The sequence below is a fragment of the Bufo gargarizans genome, chromosome 6 (genome assembly GCF_014858855.1).
Source record: "Bufo gargarizans isolate SCDJY-AF-19 chromosome 6, ASM1485885v1, whole genome shotgun sequence".
NCBI lineage: Eukaryota > Metazoa > Chordata > Amphibia > Anura > Bufonidae > Bufo > Bufo gargarizans.
The window spans coordinates 59,001,125-59,016,888 of NC_058085.1; the positions used below are offsets into that span (position 1 = coordinate 59,001,125).

At 45.1% G+C, this 15,764-nt stretch overlaps 1 protein-coding gene across 1 annotated transcript in view; it reads right to left on the reverse strand.

Moving 5' to 3' along the window:
- Positions 1 to 305: 305 nt before the first annotated feature.
- Positions 306 to 15,764, reverse strand: part of C6H17orf67 (chromosome 6 C17orf67 homolog) — a 107,567-nt gene continuing 92,108 nt past the window's right edge. Inside the window, exons 4-6 of the mRNA XM_044299934.1 lie at positions 7,751 to 7,851; positions 2,795 to 2,942; positions 306 to 640 (exon numbers count right to left, since the gene is read on the reverse strand). Coding sequence (XP_044155869.1) covers positions 2,826 to 2,942; positions 7,751 to 7,851 — 218 coding nt within the window. The 3' untranslated portion in view covers positions 306 to 640; positions 2,795 to 2,825. The remainder of the gene's footprint in view (positions 641 to 2,794; positions 2,943 to 7,750; positions 7,852 to 15,764) is intronic.

The following is a 15,764-nucleotide window of genomic DNA, read 5'->3' on the forward strand; positions in this document are numbered from 1 at the left end:
CTTAGTGGGGGGAATTTTTCAGGACCTGTACTCCAGAATCCTGGCTTCAATAACTTGCAAAATAGAGCGTTTGTGATTTTTCTTTTGTTTGTGCTTATGTGGGCAAAAAAATTTTGAGAGACTTTTTGCAATTTTTAAACCACTCACTTCAAGATAGTAACAATTTGCTGGTTTCTGGAATCACGCGCATTTTAAGGACTAAACGAGAAATATAATTTTTAAAAATTACATGGTAACTGGTAAAATAATATCCGAGTTGTAGTTTGCACTTACAAAAATTTTATTGTAGCAGACACATTCCGACTTCATCTGGCTATACAGTCTACATGCATATATACAGTGGAGTACAATGTTTACAGGCGTAATGCTTTATATCATTTGTATATAACATACGGATAAATATACAACTGAAACTACGTATGTTCATTGATGTTCACGAGCAATTTATAATTACTCATGGCGTTTGTTCTCCACCCTCCACTATAGCAAAATTCTCAGTTCGACAGGATAGTTTGATAGGATGCTACTGGTGTGGTCCTGGTGCCCTAGGGATACCAGTGCTTGTAGGGCAAAACACGGGAAAACAAGCAGAAAGCAGATTCTTCGTATTTGCGACAGTCTCCTCTGATCAGGTCCAGATCTGCAAGACAAATTAAAAAATATTACTGCTTTACCCTACGTATTTTTCAGTCGAGTTAACGGGCATCTGTCAGCAGTTTTGTACCTATGACACTGGCTGACCTGTTACATGTGCACTTGGCAGTTGAAGGCATCTGTGTTGGTCCCATGTTCATATGTGCCCGCATTGCTGAGAAAAATGATGTTTTATTATATGCAAATGAGCCTCTAGGAGCAACGAGGGCGTTACCATTACACCTAGAGGCTCTGCTCTCTCTGCAACTACGGCGCCATCTCCATTGTTATTGATAAGGCCAGATGGGATGACGTTTACACTCCCTGGACCAGTCAATGAAGCTGCAGAGTTGCAGAGAGAGTTGAGCTTCTAGGTGTAATGGTAACGCCCCCGTTGCTCCTAGAGGTTCATTTGCATATACTAAAACATAGTTTTTCTCAGCAATGCGGGCACATATTATATGAACATGGGACCAGCACAGATGCCTTCAGCTGCCAAGCGCACATGTAACAGGTCAGCCAGTTTCATAGGTACAAATCTGCTGACAGATGCAAGTTAAAACATTTTTCAGGAAATGGCCTATTTGTCATATCAGATGGTTTCGGATCTTTAAAGAAGACCTGCCAGCAATCAGGACAAGCTCGTTTCAGTAAACAATTGCATTCCCGTAAAATAACAATAAGGAGCATGTTTTCTTAGAACTCTGTATTGTGCTGTCCCTCTGTTACTCCTCCTGCAAATATATGACTTAGGGCTTGTGGACAAGAACGTATTTTCCATCTGGATCCGATCCTCATTTTTTGCCGATCGGATGTGGACTCATCACGTCAAAGGGGCCGCAAAATATGCGAACAGCAGCTCAGCTCCTTCACTGCATGTAAACCATCTGCATGGAAGAAGTCATGTGTGCCGTAACATTCGTAACAACCAATGGCTGGCATCAGCAGTGATGTCTCCCCAAGAAGTCCATCACTGCTGGGTCAGGTGCCCCCATGCAGGAAGTTTACAGGGACTGGAAGTGCACTGAAGACAGCCCAGGAGCCACAAAGCGGGAACCGAGTGGCGGGAAGCAGGTAAGTATACATTCGCTCCAAATGTTACTGTGTGGCAGGGTGGTTGACTTAAAAATAAATAAAACATGGACAACCTCTGGTGGCCATGCACATTAGATAAATGTCGACCAAATCCACCAATCTAGTCAGGTCTGGCTGACTATCTAATGTCTTTAGGGGAGATGGGGCTTGACTCTTTCCAGATGGCAGATGTTGGGAGAAAGAAGGATTGGGCAGTTGCATTTCAACATGTCTAGTCCTTTTGTTTTCAAAGGAAATAAGCCACTGCCAGAAGTGTCTATCAGCAACTTTCTCCCCATCCCAATTGAGAACACATGCCATGTCATGCGTTTTTATGTGTGTTTGTGATTTGGGAGACAGTTATTCATTGTCTATAGCCAGCTTTAAAAAAAGCAAGGGGTCTATGGACATGTTTAGCAAATTTGTGGGCCCCATTATAAGCCATGTAGGTTTAGGGCACCCTTGCTGTCCATCATCTGACATTGCCTACATCATTTTCATTGATCTGCTCCTGAAAATGTGCAGAACAACGTGAATAATTTGTGGAAACGTTGCAACAAAGTATATGAGCCTTAAAGAGGACCCATCACCACTCCTGACATGCCTGTTTTAATAGCTTCATGCATTCCCCGTGTAATAACCGTTCTGGAGCATCTATTCTTATGGCTCTATGTTGTGCCATTCCTGTATTATTTCTACTAGAAGATATGAATGAAATGCTAGCAGTCTGCAGTAAGGGTACAGAGGGGCGGTAACCAGTTGGGGGTGTGTACCTGCACAGACTTACTGTATCCAATCAGCACTGCCATTGTCAGACTGTGCAGGTACACCCCCCCCCCCCCCCCCAGCTGGTTACCTCCCCTCTGTACCCTTACTGCAGACTGCTAGCAATTATTCATAACTTCTAGTAGAAATAATAAAGGACTGGTACAACATGGAGCCATAAGAATAGATGCTCCAGAATTGTTAGTACATGGGGAATGCATGTAGCTATTAAACTAGGCATGCAAGGAGTGGTGACCGATCCTCTTTAAACCAGACCTGGAGCCTCTCATTGACAACTGATATATCGCCATAATCTTTATACCTTCTTCAGGTGTACAGACACGTTGTAGACATTAAACAGGGTTGACGATATTGCGATTACAGTGAGGCTGACAGTGAGGATTCCACCAGTGCTCGTAGAACTGTTCTTCTGACCTCTGCTCCAGACGCTGCAGGTAGAGCATGTACTCCTGGGGGAAATACAGAAGGGACACAGGGGTACATGAATGTCTCTAGCTTCACGGCCCTAAAAGTCACATCAGAATGACAAAATCCCCCCCCCCCCCCCATAGTGTAAGCTTTTCATTTGAGACCTTTTACGACAATTGACTCATAGATCAACTCAATCACAGGCTGTAATTACCATTTTTAAATCCACTCATCACATAGCCCCGATGTAATTTTTAAGCATGTTGCCATTTCAAGTCCATTTTCTCACATTTTGCAGTAGCAACCGAGTCGTTAATGGGACCGGCACGCATCCCGGGAGACAGCTGTGGTGCGCGGTTAATAGCTCAGGGAGATAAATGATTGCGTTTCACGTACTCAGCAGTCACATTGCGTTAGGTTGTGCTTCGCCGTTGCTCATTGCTTTTGTAACTGTTAATCTCACGTGCATCGTCTCATGTATGAATGGAACATAATCCAATGCAATGTTTCATGCTGGTGTCTTTCTAATGACACGGTGCGGAAACGAATGTGGCAACGCGCGTCTTTAAGACGCTGCTTAGAAATGTCAAGCTGTACGGACATTAGGATCAATTAATATCTGATTTCGGTGACTCTATTTCGCTAGCCCAGTTGTGTCACAGCCTATTTGGATTTCACAGTTGCAAGAAAAAGTAAGTGAACCCTCTGGAATTCCCTGGATTTCTGCATGGTTTGCGAATAAATGTGATCTTATTGTTATCTATGTTACAACTATCGATAAACACAATCTGTACTGTAATAATTAAAGGGGAGCGAATCAATGATAGCAAATCATATTCATAATCAGCCTCTCGAAGCAACAACGAGATGGCCCTGCTGTTCAAGAGGCTCCCCCGTCCCTCTTGATTGACAGGGCCAGACATCTTGCCTGGTCCTGTCAACCTCACGCTTGTGTCGTTGCTCTGAGTGTCTGGACAAGAGCAGAGGATCTTCTACTGCTACCTGAGCATACAAACTGCGCATGCGCCACTGACGTCCAGGTAACCGGCAGGTAACATGCAGTCATTAGATTGCATCTTGTATTCTGCAATGCATTACAGAACACTGATTTCAGTATATTCCAATGCAGTGCTGCCACCTACAGGCCAGCATTGGAATATACTAGTAATCGGGCAGTAAACTTTGTACGGGCATATCATAGCCTTATTACTAGTATGGACCGCCTTCCCTGAACTCAGCAAGGCGAAGGTGGTCCAGACTGGGAAGCTTGTGGCTTACGATTTTAGCTCTACCAGATACTGTGGTCACATTCAGGGGTTAAATGTCCATGGTCGGCATCACCGCTGCGTAAGGGTACTCTCACACTAGCGTTATTCTTTTCCGGCATTGAGTTCTGTCCTAGGGGCTCAATACCGGAAAAAAAATGATCAGTTTTATCCCCATGCATTCTGAATGGAGAGCAATCCGTTCAGGATGCATCAGGACGTCTTCAGTTCAGTCTTTTTTACTTTTCAGGACGGAGATAATATCGCAGCATGAATCCATCTCCATCCAGAATTCCGGAACACATGCCGGCATTTTTTCCCATTGAAATGCATTAATCCTGAATCCGACCCGGATTGCCGGATCGGATGGAACACTTGCCGCAATGCCGGATCCGTTTTGCCGGAACACTCAGGGGCGGATCCGGCATTAATGCATTTCAATGGGAAAAAATGCCGGATCCGGCATTCCGGCAAGTGTTCCATGCTGCGATATTATCTCCGTCCTGAAAAGTCAAAAGGCCGGACAACCTATAGCAATACGACCCAGCAAAATAATAATCCTTTCGCTTTATTTTGCGTAGCTGACCTCTGACAACTCTTTCTTCCTGACACCTGTATGCTGCATCGCGTCTCCTGCTGCTGAAATAATTTGCAGGATACTACTAATGATTTCCCGGATAACCCATTTTCAGCACATGATGTTTAGGTTCCACAAAATGTAACGTAGACATAGCCCCAAATGATTGTCAGGTCTTCAGTATCTCCTTCAGCGTCTCCTGAATAAAGGGTTGGATTGTCATTTATTAAAATGCACTGCCACCTAGTGGACACTGACTCACGGGGGATGACATACTGGTATCACGGTTATAGCTACCATTCTGTTATTTTACATGGTCTCTTGCACTGTTAGAAGAACTTCCCAACACCAGAAGAACTTCCCAACGAATGGCACGGTAACGGTTGTATCCACACTGCCCGTAGGTTCCTACCACACGGTATATATTTGGCTGGATGGATTAGAGCAGTCCGGTGTACTATACAAAATGGCAAAAAAAAAAGTACACCAGACGGATAGGGGCCTAAAGGACACTCTTTTGGCCTCATGTTCAATTTTTTTCCGGTGCATACAGATCACAACTTAAATGGTTCCGGATCCGTCGCGGCAGCCGCATGGATGGTCCAGCCCCCAATGCACGGAATGGTGGAACAACGGCCTAAAAGAGATTTTGCAGACTGATGCAGAACTATTCTGGTCTGACACACCACCCAACTTTTTGGCCAGTCAAAGAGGGACACTTATGGCTCATTGTGTAAAAGATCCAGTCATTGGCCATTTCCTGCCGTGTCGAGACAGTAGCAAGAAGTGGTGTGCATCCGGGACCTGTCACGGCAGCACCGGAGAATCGGTAAGAAGGGTATAAGTGCTGTTTTTTTAATAGTATGTGCAGCCTCTATGCGGGAATAGCCCTTTAAATATTAGAACAAAAATCACATAATATAGACATTTTTAAGGTCCAAATAATGAAAATTATATATATAAGCTGAGGCGTAATGTACAGGTAGGAACCAGAGCGATTCTTTCTACAGCATTTACTAAGTTTATTAATGTGCTTATTACCCAGGTCGAAAAGAAGGAAATTTTTTTGTCACTTCAGGGGTTGTGTCATTTCAGCAAATTACATTTATTATGTAGAGAAAGTTCATACAAGACACTTACTAATGTATCGTGATTGTCCATATTGCCTCCTTTGCTGGCCGGATTCATTTTTCCATCACATTATACACTGCTCGTTTCCATGGTTACGACCACCCTGCAATCCAGCAGCTGTGGTCGTGCTTGCACACTATAGGAAAAAGCACCAGCCTATTTGATAGCCGGGACTAGAGATAAGCGAATTTTCAGTTATAAAACAGGACTCCCCTGCATAACGGAAATAAGACGGATCAGTTTTACAGCCCATAGACTTCTATTATGACGGAATGAATAACAGAATGCCTCTAAAGGCATTCCGTTATGCATTCCGTCATGGAATTGCGTTATGGTCCGTGGTAACGGAATCTATAATGCAATTCACCTCTTACCAGTAAATTCGCTCATCTCTAGCCGGGATCATGGGAGTGAGCATAGGCTGGTGCTTTTTCCTATAGTGTGCAAGCGTGACCACTACTGATGGATTGCAGGGTGGTCGTAACCATGGAAATGAGCAGTGTATAATGTGATGGAAAAATGAATCCAGCCAGCAAAGGAAGCAATATGGGCAATCACAATACATGAGATGAGTGAATCCCTCAAAATTTTTAACGGGTTGGAATTAGTCGACAGATTCAGTTCGGGCCTGCAGCAGTTCAACCCAAATCAGAAGTGCTCCAATTGGCCAGACTCATATTTTTCTGTTTCAAAAGTTTTTATTGGTTTAGTATCAATAAAAGATAATAGAGGACAATAAAATGCAGTTCCACCTGCTAAATATTGCAGATGGGAGAAACTATATGTTTGTCTTTACAGCATGAGACAAACAGCCAAGTGGATAATATTATTATAGTAAAGACGCATTATCAAGATTATTAACAGTTTCCTCAAATATACCTTATTTTGGTCTATATGGTTTGTTATGAATGAGGGATGATAAAATTCCCAAGAGGAAAATACAGTATGACAGCGAAAAAATAAAATATATATAAAGATTGAAAAAAAATAATTTGTTATTTTTAACTTTGTAAAAAAAAATGTAAAGGGCATCTGTCAGCAGATTTGTACCTATGAAACTAAGTTTAATATATGCAAATGAGCCTCTAGGAGCAACGGGACGGGACGGGGGGTGCCGTTACACCTAGAGATTCTGCTCTCTCTGCAAATGCTGCGCCCTCTGCACTTTGACAGAACCAGGTGGGATGATGTTTTAGCTGCCTGGTCCCAGCAGTTGCAGAAAGAGCTGATCCTCTAGGAATAACAGCAATGCCCACCCCTAGGGAACTTGAACATGAAGTTATTAGATCACTTCTCACATACACTGCAATAAATTATTATTGCAGTCTATGGGAGTTTTGTTATGTTCCTATGAAGCCCTGCCTTTAAAAGGGTTATCCAGGAATTTATATTGATGACTTGACCTACTCTGAGGATAGGTCATCAATATCAGATCGGTGAAGGTTCAACACCGGGGTCCCCCACCAATCAGCTGTTAGAAGAAGCCAGCGCTCTGTGAGCTCCACAGCCTCCTCCTAGGTCATGTGACGTCACTAAACATTGGCCACATGCCCTAGTTGCTGCTCAGCACCTTTCAAGTCAATGGACCAAGCACAGCCATTATACACCCACCCTGAAACAGCTGACCGGTGGGGGTGCCAGGACTCGGACCCCCGCCAATATGATAATGATGTCTAAAGCAGCAGAAATCCTCCTGTTATGGCGCCCGCTCAGCTCCTGAGCAGGCACCATATTTAAAGACCTGACTTTCACTGTACATTTACGGCGGAGGTTGGGAAGGGGTTACTACACCATTACTCTGGTGATGGATTTCCTTTCACATCCTAAATATTAGATGATTGCTAAAACACAATAAAAATACTGTACACATATATACCCTCATCGGTTCATCGGAATGTCCTGCCTTCCATGGTCTGTCAGAACGCTTACTCCGTAAAACTTGTTTGGCCTGTTTTTCCGTGACAATTGGTGATGCATCTGTAATCAATGGATGGAGAATTAGTTAAAATGTATACCACAGAGCATTTAGACTTTGTCTATAAAAAAAAAACAACCTGTCATAATCATTAAAGGGGTTTTCCAGATTGGTGGAGATCTAACACGTGACACCCTCACTGATCAGCAGGCTTCGGCAGCCACCAGAAAACGCACAGTGGACACAGCTGGAAACAGAAGGCCATGCCGATACACTGCAGCTCAGTTCCCATTCACTTGAGAGGTACAGTACACCAGCAGGACTCTCACTCGGGCCTCCACCGATCTGATATCAATTACCTATCCTGTGAATAAGTCATAAATAGTGCCACACTGGAAAACCCATTTAATGTCCACTGACCCACGCAAGTCATGACATAATGTTCCTTCTATCATAGCTTTTTTTTAGAAACCTTAATTTTTTTTTACATCCAAAGAAGGTTACACAATTGCTTTATATTTGAAAATGAAGTCATATTTTTGCACAAGGAACACAAGAAAAAGTAACTTCACAGCCCACCCACTGGATTTTGGGGACCACTGGCCTTAGCCAATTATATTTTCCCTTGGTACAGTAAGACAGTGTATATTTCACAGGAACCCATGTACACTTCCAACGCAGGGCACAAAAACTAAGGGGGTCATATATGATCTGAAGTACGCCACGTTTTGGTGTACTTTTGTTGCAGATTTGGTCGCAAAGGAGATTTGTGGCTGAATCTGCGGCTTTTTCCCGCTCACACCACTTTTTAAAGGTGGCAGAAAAAGGGGGCATGGCGTGGGCAGGAAAGGGGACGGTTAGGCTTTCCTCCAATGGTGAAAGATGCACCGTACTTATTAAGAGGCACACGCCTCTTAACAATTATGGCGTATTTGTGCAGGTCCGTGTGCCAAATTGAAAATCTACACCAGCCAGAGAGAGATGATGTTGATTTCCACTACAATCTACACCAGCACAGCTTATATTATAATAAATGTTCTGGGCCGTTTATGGCGACCCCCTACACTGCCTCACTCCACCGACTTTTTGAAAAAGTTACAAGTGGGACTGTAAACCCCCAAAACGTTGTTAAATTTTGTGCAACCATGGAGTGAACAATCATTCATCCCCATACAGAGGGAATGATTGCTCAGTGTAAATGCAGCTCACACGAGAAGGCAATGATCTAGGACGGACAGTTCATTCTCAATCTCTGCCCTGTGTATCGGCCCATGTAAACTGACCCTAACTTTATCTTTTGCATTTGCATTCCATAATGGTTGTCTGCTTCACCCACCTGTCCAAAGCTGTTTAAGTAGTATAGAATAGAGCTAGTTCCTAGTTTTTTTGTATGTCTAGGCCCAAGAGAGAGGTAAGCTACACTGTTTGGTGTAGGGGTCCATCTCTAGGAGGTTGCCTGGTTTTGGTAGGTGGGCTCACACCATCTGAGCAACTGTACTCTAGGAACCTCAAATGTATGAGTATAGTAAATGTAAAAGTAATGCAATGTAGGCTGGGACTTTGGTCACACGAAACGTTGCACGACAAATAATATTTGTGCAACTTCTCTCAAACTTGCTGTTCTACAACTATTTTAGACCTGTGATTTGGTTGTAAAAACACAACTAAATAACAGAAAAATCACTGGTAAGTCCCACGATCCTTAAAAGGGTTATCCAACCCCTATAATGCCCCCCCAAAATGCCTGGGCACCTCACACAGGTTATACTTACCTCGCTCCCCGAAACCCGCGTCGGTCCTGAAGCCCGCACGGCCGCCGCTGCTTCTCCCCGTCCCTGAGATGAAAACATCCGGCAACAGGGGCAGCCAATAGCAGCCCGCGACAGGAACGAGCCTCCCTAGCATCGTGGGTGACGCTAGGGAGGCTGGTCGCCGGCGCAGCCTGCTATTGTTTTCATCCGCGCAATGGGGAGATGCACAGGCAGCCGTGCTGGCATCAGGAGCGATGCTGGTGTCTGGGAGTGAGGTAAGTATAACACCTTTAATAAATTTGCTGTATCTTTGGCTGTCCATGCACCAGAACTGAAATCTACTCAAGCCAGGAGCTGGAGTCCATTTCTGATGTTATTGTGTATATTAGGGATGAGCAAATCGACTTCAGATGAAACATCCAAAGTCGATTTGCATAAAACTTTGTTTGAATACTGTACGGAGCAAGCGCTCCTTACAGTATTAGAATGTATTGGCTCCGATGAGCCAAAATTATTAGTAAATAAATTTCTACTGTTAAAAACCTTTTCCCGAACTTGGTTTCGGTTCCAAGTGGTACAAAGTTTTATGCGAATTGGCTCATCCCCAGTGTATATGTTGTTGAATGAGCTGAGCTGCAGAGTTCTCGACCACGGCAGGCCTTCTCCTGCCCACAGCCCATCCACTTTTTAGAAAATTATGAAATCTAAAAAAGTTGCAAATCTTGTCATTTAATTAACACAACATGTAAACCGGTATTTTTTGTATAAACTATATACTATTGCAAATTTAAATTGCTAACTGCTATAATGCACTTTACACTAATTGTTCTAATGTAATTTTCCAGACCACGCTAAGCTACCAAGAGATTTTCAGACCCTTGAGAAGCCGTTCGCTATATTAACAGAGGACGTCTTGTTTTTATAGTGACTACGTTGGAAATGAATGGACAAAAGTTTTCTTTCAGAGAAGCATCTTCCTCATGGGAAATCAGAGTGCTCAGGACACGAGTGGAATTTCTTCCAGCCTACTTTTGCAGGTTGTTATTACTTACAGACTTTCTTAGAATATTATATCACAGAGGGCATCGTTATCTCTAGGGATGAGCGAACTCGAACTGTATAGTTCGGGTTCGTACCGAATTTTGGGGTGTCCGTGACACGGACCCGAACCCGGACATTTTCGTAAAAGTCCGGGTTCGGGTTCGGTGTTCGTCGCTTTCTTCGCGCTTTTGTGACGCTTTCTTGGCGCTTTTTGAAAGGCTGCAAAGCAGCCAATCAACAAGCGTCATACTACTTGCCCCAAGAGGCCATCACAGCCATGCCTACTATTGGCATGGCTGTGATTGGCCAGAGCACCATGTGACCCAGCCTCTATTTAAGCTGGAGTCACATAGCGCCGCCCGTCACTCTGCTCTGATTAGCGTAGGGAGAGGTTGCGGCTGCGACAGTAGGGCGAGATTAGGCAGATTAACTCCTCCAAAGGACTTGATTAACTGATCGATCTGCAGCTGTGGATCATTGAGCTGCTGATCCTCAATTGCTCACTGTTTTTAGGCTGCCCAGACCGTTTGTCAGTCACATTTTTCTGGGGTGATCGGCGGCCATTTTGTGTCTTGTGGTGCGCCAGCACAAGCTGCGACCAAGTGCATTTAACCCTCAATGGTGTGGTTGTTTTTTGGCTAAAGCCTACATCAGGGTGAAGCTGTCACACCAAGTGCATTTAACCAGCAATAGTCTGTTTATTTTTTGGCCATATACTATATCAGGGGCAAGCTGCGCCTGTCACCAAGTGCATTTAACCCTCAATGGTGCGTTTGTTTTTTGGCTAAAGCCTACATCAGGGTGAAGCTGTCACACCAAGTGCATTTAACCAGCAATAGTCTGTTTATTTTTTGGCCATATACTACATCAGGGGCAAGCTGCGCCCGTCACCAAGTGCATTTAACCCTCAGTAGTGTGGTTGGTCAAGCTATCACACCAAGTGCATTTAACCAGCAATAGTCTGTTCATTTTTTGGCCATATACTAAATCAGGGGCAAGCTGCGCCCGTCACCAAGTGCATTTAACCAGCAATAGTCTGTTCATTTTTTGGCCATATACTACATCAGGGGCAAGCTGCGCCCGTCACCAAGTGCATTTAACCCTCAGTAGTGTGGTTGGTCAAGCTGTGACACCAAGTGCATTTAACCAGCAATAGTCTGTTCATTTTTTGGCCATATACTACATCAGGGGCAAGCTGCGCCCATCACCAAGTGCATTTAACCAGCAATAGTGTGGTTATTTTTTGGCCATATCCCAGTCTAATTCTGTCACTAAATCCATACCGGTCACCCAGCGCCTAAATACTAGGCCTCAAATTTATATCCCGCTAAATCTCTCGTTACCGCTGTCCTGTTGTGGCTGGGAAAGTTATTTAGTGTCCGTCAAAGCACATTTTTTGTTCTGGGTTGAAATACAATTCCCAATTTAGCAATTTAAAAATTTAGTGGTTTCTGCTGTATCAGAGCTATTTGAAATCTATCCCTAAAAGGGTATATAATATTCAAGGTGCACATTGGGTCATTCAGAATAACTTCACACACACCCGCTACTGTGTATTTCCAAGTCTAATTCTGTCACTAAACCCATACCTGTCACCCAGCGCCTAAATACTAGGCCTCAAATTCATATCCAGCTAAATCTGTCGTTAGTGCTGTAGCTGGGCGAGTTATTTAGTGTCCGTTCAAGCACATTTCTTGTTCTGGGTTGAAATACAATTCCCAATTTAGCAATTTCATAATTTAGTGGTTTCTGCTATATCAGAGCTATTTGAAATCTATCCCTAAAAGGGTAGATCATATTGAAGGTGCACATAGGGACATTCAGAATAACTTCACACACCCGCTACTGTGCATTTCCAAGTCTAATTCTGTCACTAAACCCATACCTGTCACCCAGCGCCTAAATACTAGGCCTCAAATTTATATCCAGCTAAATCTGTCCTTAGTGCTGTAGCTGGGCGAGTTATTTAGTGTCCGTTCAAGCACATTTCTTGTTCTGGGTTGAAATACAATTCCCAATTTAGCAATTTCATAATTTAGTGGTTTCTGCTATATCAGAGCTATTTGAAATCTATCCCTAAAAGGGTATATAATATTCAAGGTGCACATTGGGTCATTCAGAATAACTTCACACACACCCGCTACTGTGTATTTCCAAGTCTAATTCTGTCACTAAACCCATACCTGTCACCCAGCGCCTAAATACTAGGCCTCAAATTTATATCCTGCTAAATCTCTCGTTAACGCTGTCCTGTTGTGGCTGGGAAAGTTATTTAGTGTCCGTCAAAGCACATTTTTTGTTCTGGGTTGAAATACAATTCCCAATTTAGCAATTTCATAATTTAGTGGTTTCTGCTATATCAGAGCTATTTGAAATCTATCCCTAAAAGGGTATATAATATTCAAGGTGCACATTGGGTCATTCAGAATAACTTCACACACACCCGCTACTGTGTATTTCTAAGTCTAATTCTGTCACTAAACCCATACCTGTCACCCAGCGCCTAAATACTAGGCCTCAAATTTATATCCTGCTAAATCTCTCGTTAACGCTGTCCTGTTGTGGCTGGGAAAGTTATTTAGTGTCCGTCAAAGCACATTTTTTGTTCTGGGTTGAAATACAATTCCCAATTTAGCAATTTCATAATTTAGTGGTTTCTGCTATATCAGAGCTATTTGAAATCTATCCCTAAAAGGGTATATAATATTCAAGGTGCACATTGGGTCATTCAGAATAACTTCACACACACACGCTTCTGTGCATTTCCAAGTCTAATTCTGTCACTAAATCCATACCGGTCACCCAGCGCCTAAATACTAGGCCTCAAATTTATATCCCGCTGAATTTGAATACAATACATTGGGCCAAATAATATATTTGTTGTTGTGGTGAACCATAACAATGAGAAAAACATCTAGTAAGGGACGCGGACGTGGACATGGTCGTGGTGGTGTTAGTGGACCCTCTGGTGCTGGGAGAGGACGTGGCCGTTCTGCCACATCCACACGTCCTAGTGTACCAACTACCTCAGGTCCCAGTAGCCGCCAGAATTTACAGCGATATATGGTGGGGCCCAATGCCGTTCTAAGGATGGTAAGGCCTGAGCAGGTACAGGCATTAGTCAATTGGGTGGCCGACAGTGGATCCAGCACGTTCACATTATCTCCCACCCAGTCTTCTGCAGAAAGCGCACAGATGGCGCCTGAAAACCAACCCCATCAGTCTGTCACATCACCCCCATGCATACCAGGGAAACTGTCTCAGCCTCAAGTTATGCAGCAGTCTCTTATGCTGTTTGAAGACTCCGCTGGCAGGGTTTCCCAAGGGCATCCACCTAGCCCTTCCCCAGCGGTGAAAGACATAGAATGCACTGACGCACAACCACTTATGTTTCCTGATGATGAGGACATGGGAATACCACCTCAGCATGTCTCTGATGATGACGAAACACAGGTGCCAACTGCTGCGTCTTTCTGCAGTGTGCAGACTGAACAGGAGGTCAGGGATCAAGACTGGGTGGAAGACGATGCAGGGGACGATGAGGTCCTAGACCCCACATGGAATGAAGGTCGTGCCACTGACTTTCACAGTTCGGAGGAAGAGGCAGTGGTGAGACCGAGCCAACAGCGTAGCAAAAGAGGGAGCAGTGGGCAAAAGCAGAACACCCGCCGCCAAGAGACTCCGCCTGCTACTGACCGCCGCCATCTGGGACCGAGCACCCCAAAGGCAGCTTCAAGGAGTTCCCTGGCATGGCACTTCTTCAAACAATGTGCTGACGACAAGACCCGAGTGGTTTGCACGCTGTGCCATCAGAGCCTGAAGCGAGGCATTAACGTTCTGAACCTGAGCACAACCTGCATGACCAGGCACCTGCATGCAAAGCATGAACTGCAGTGGAGTAAACACCTTAAAACCAAGGAAGTCACTCAGGCTCCCCCTGCTACCTCTTCTGCTGCTGCCGCCTCGGCCTATTCTGCTGCTGCCGCCTCGGCCTCTTCCTCCGCCTCTGGAGGAACGTTGGCACCTGCCGCCCAGCAAACAGGGGATGTACCACCAACACCACCACCACCACCTCCGTCACCAAGCGTCTCAACCATGTCACACGCCAGCGTTCAGCTCTCCATCTCACAAACATTTGATAGAAAGCGTAAATTCCCACCTAGCCACCCTCGATCCCTGGCCCTGAATGCCAGCATTTCTAAACTACTGGCCTATGAAATGCTGTCATTTAGGCTGGTGGACACAGACAGCTTCAAACAGCTCATGTCGCTTGCTGTCCCACAGTATGTTGTTCCCAGCCGGCACTACTTCTCCAAGAGAGCCGTGCCTCCCCTGCACAACCAAGTATCCGATAAAATCAAGTGTGCACTGCGCAACGCCATCTGTAGCAAGGTCCACCTAACCACAGATACGTGGACCAGTAAGCACGGCCAGGGACGCTATATCTCCCTAACTGCACACTGGGTAAATGTAGTGGCAGCTGGGCCCCAGGCGGAGAGCTGTTTGGCGCACGTCCTTCCGCCGCCAAGGATCGCAGGGCAACATTCTTTGCCTCCTGTTGCCACCTCCTCCTTCTCGGCTTCCTCCTCCTCTTCTTCCACCTGCTCATCCAGTCAGCCACACACCTTCACCACCAACTTCAGCACAGCCCGGGGTAAACGTCAGCAGGCCATTCTGAAACTCATATGTTTGGGGGACAGGCCCCACACTGCACAGGAGTTGTGGCGGGGTATTGAACAACAGACCGACGAGTGGTTGCTGCCGGTGAGCCTCAAGCCCGGCCTGGTGGTGTGTGATAATGGGCGAAATCTCGTTGCAGCTCTGGGACTAGCCAATTTGACGCACATCCCTTGCTTGGCGCATGTGCTGAATTTGGTGGTGCAGAAGTTCATTCACAACTACCCCGACATGTCAGAGCTGCTGCATAAAGTGCGGGCCGTCTGTTCGCGCTTCCGGCGTTCACATCCTGCTGCTGCTCGCCTGTCTGCGCTACAGCGTAACTTCGGCCTTCCCGCTCACCGCCTCATATGCGACGTGCCCACCAGGTGGAACTCCACCTTGCACATGCTGGACAGACTGTGCGAGCAGCAGCAGGCCATAGTGGAGTTTCAGCTGCAGCACGCACGGGTCAGTCGCACTACAGAACAGCACCACTTCACCACCAATGACTGGGCCTCCATGCG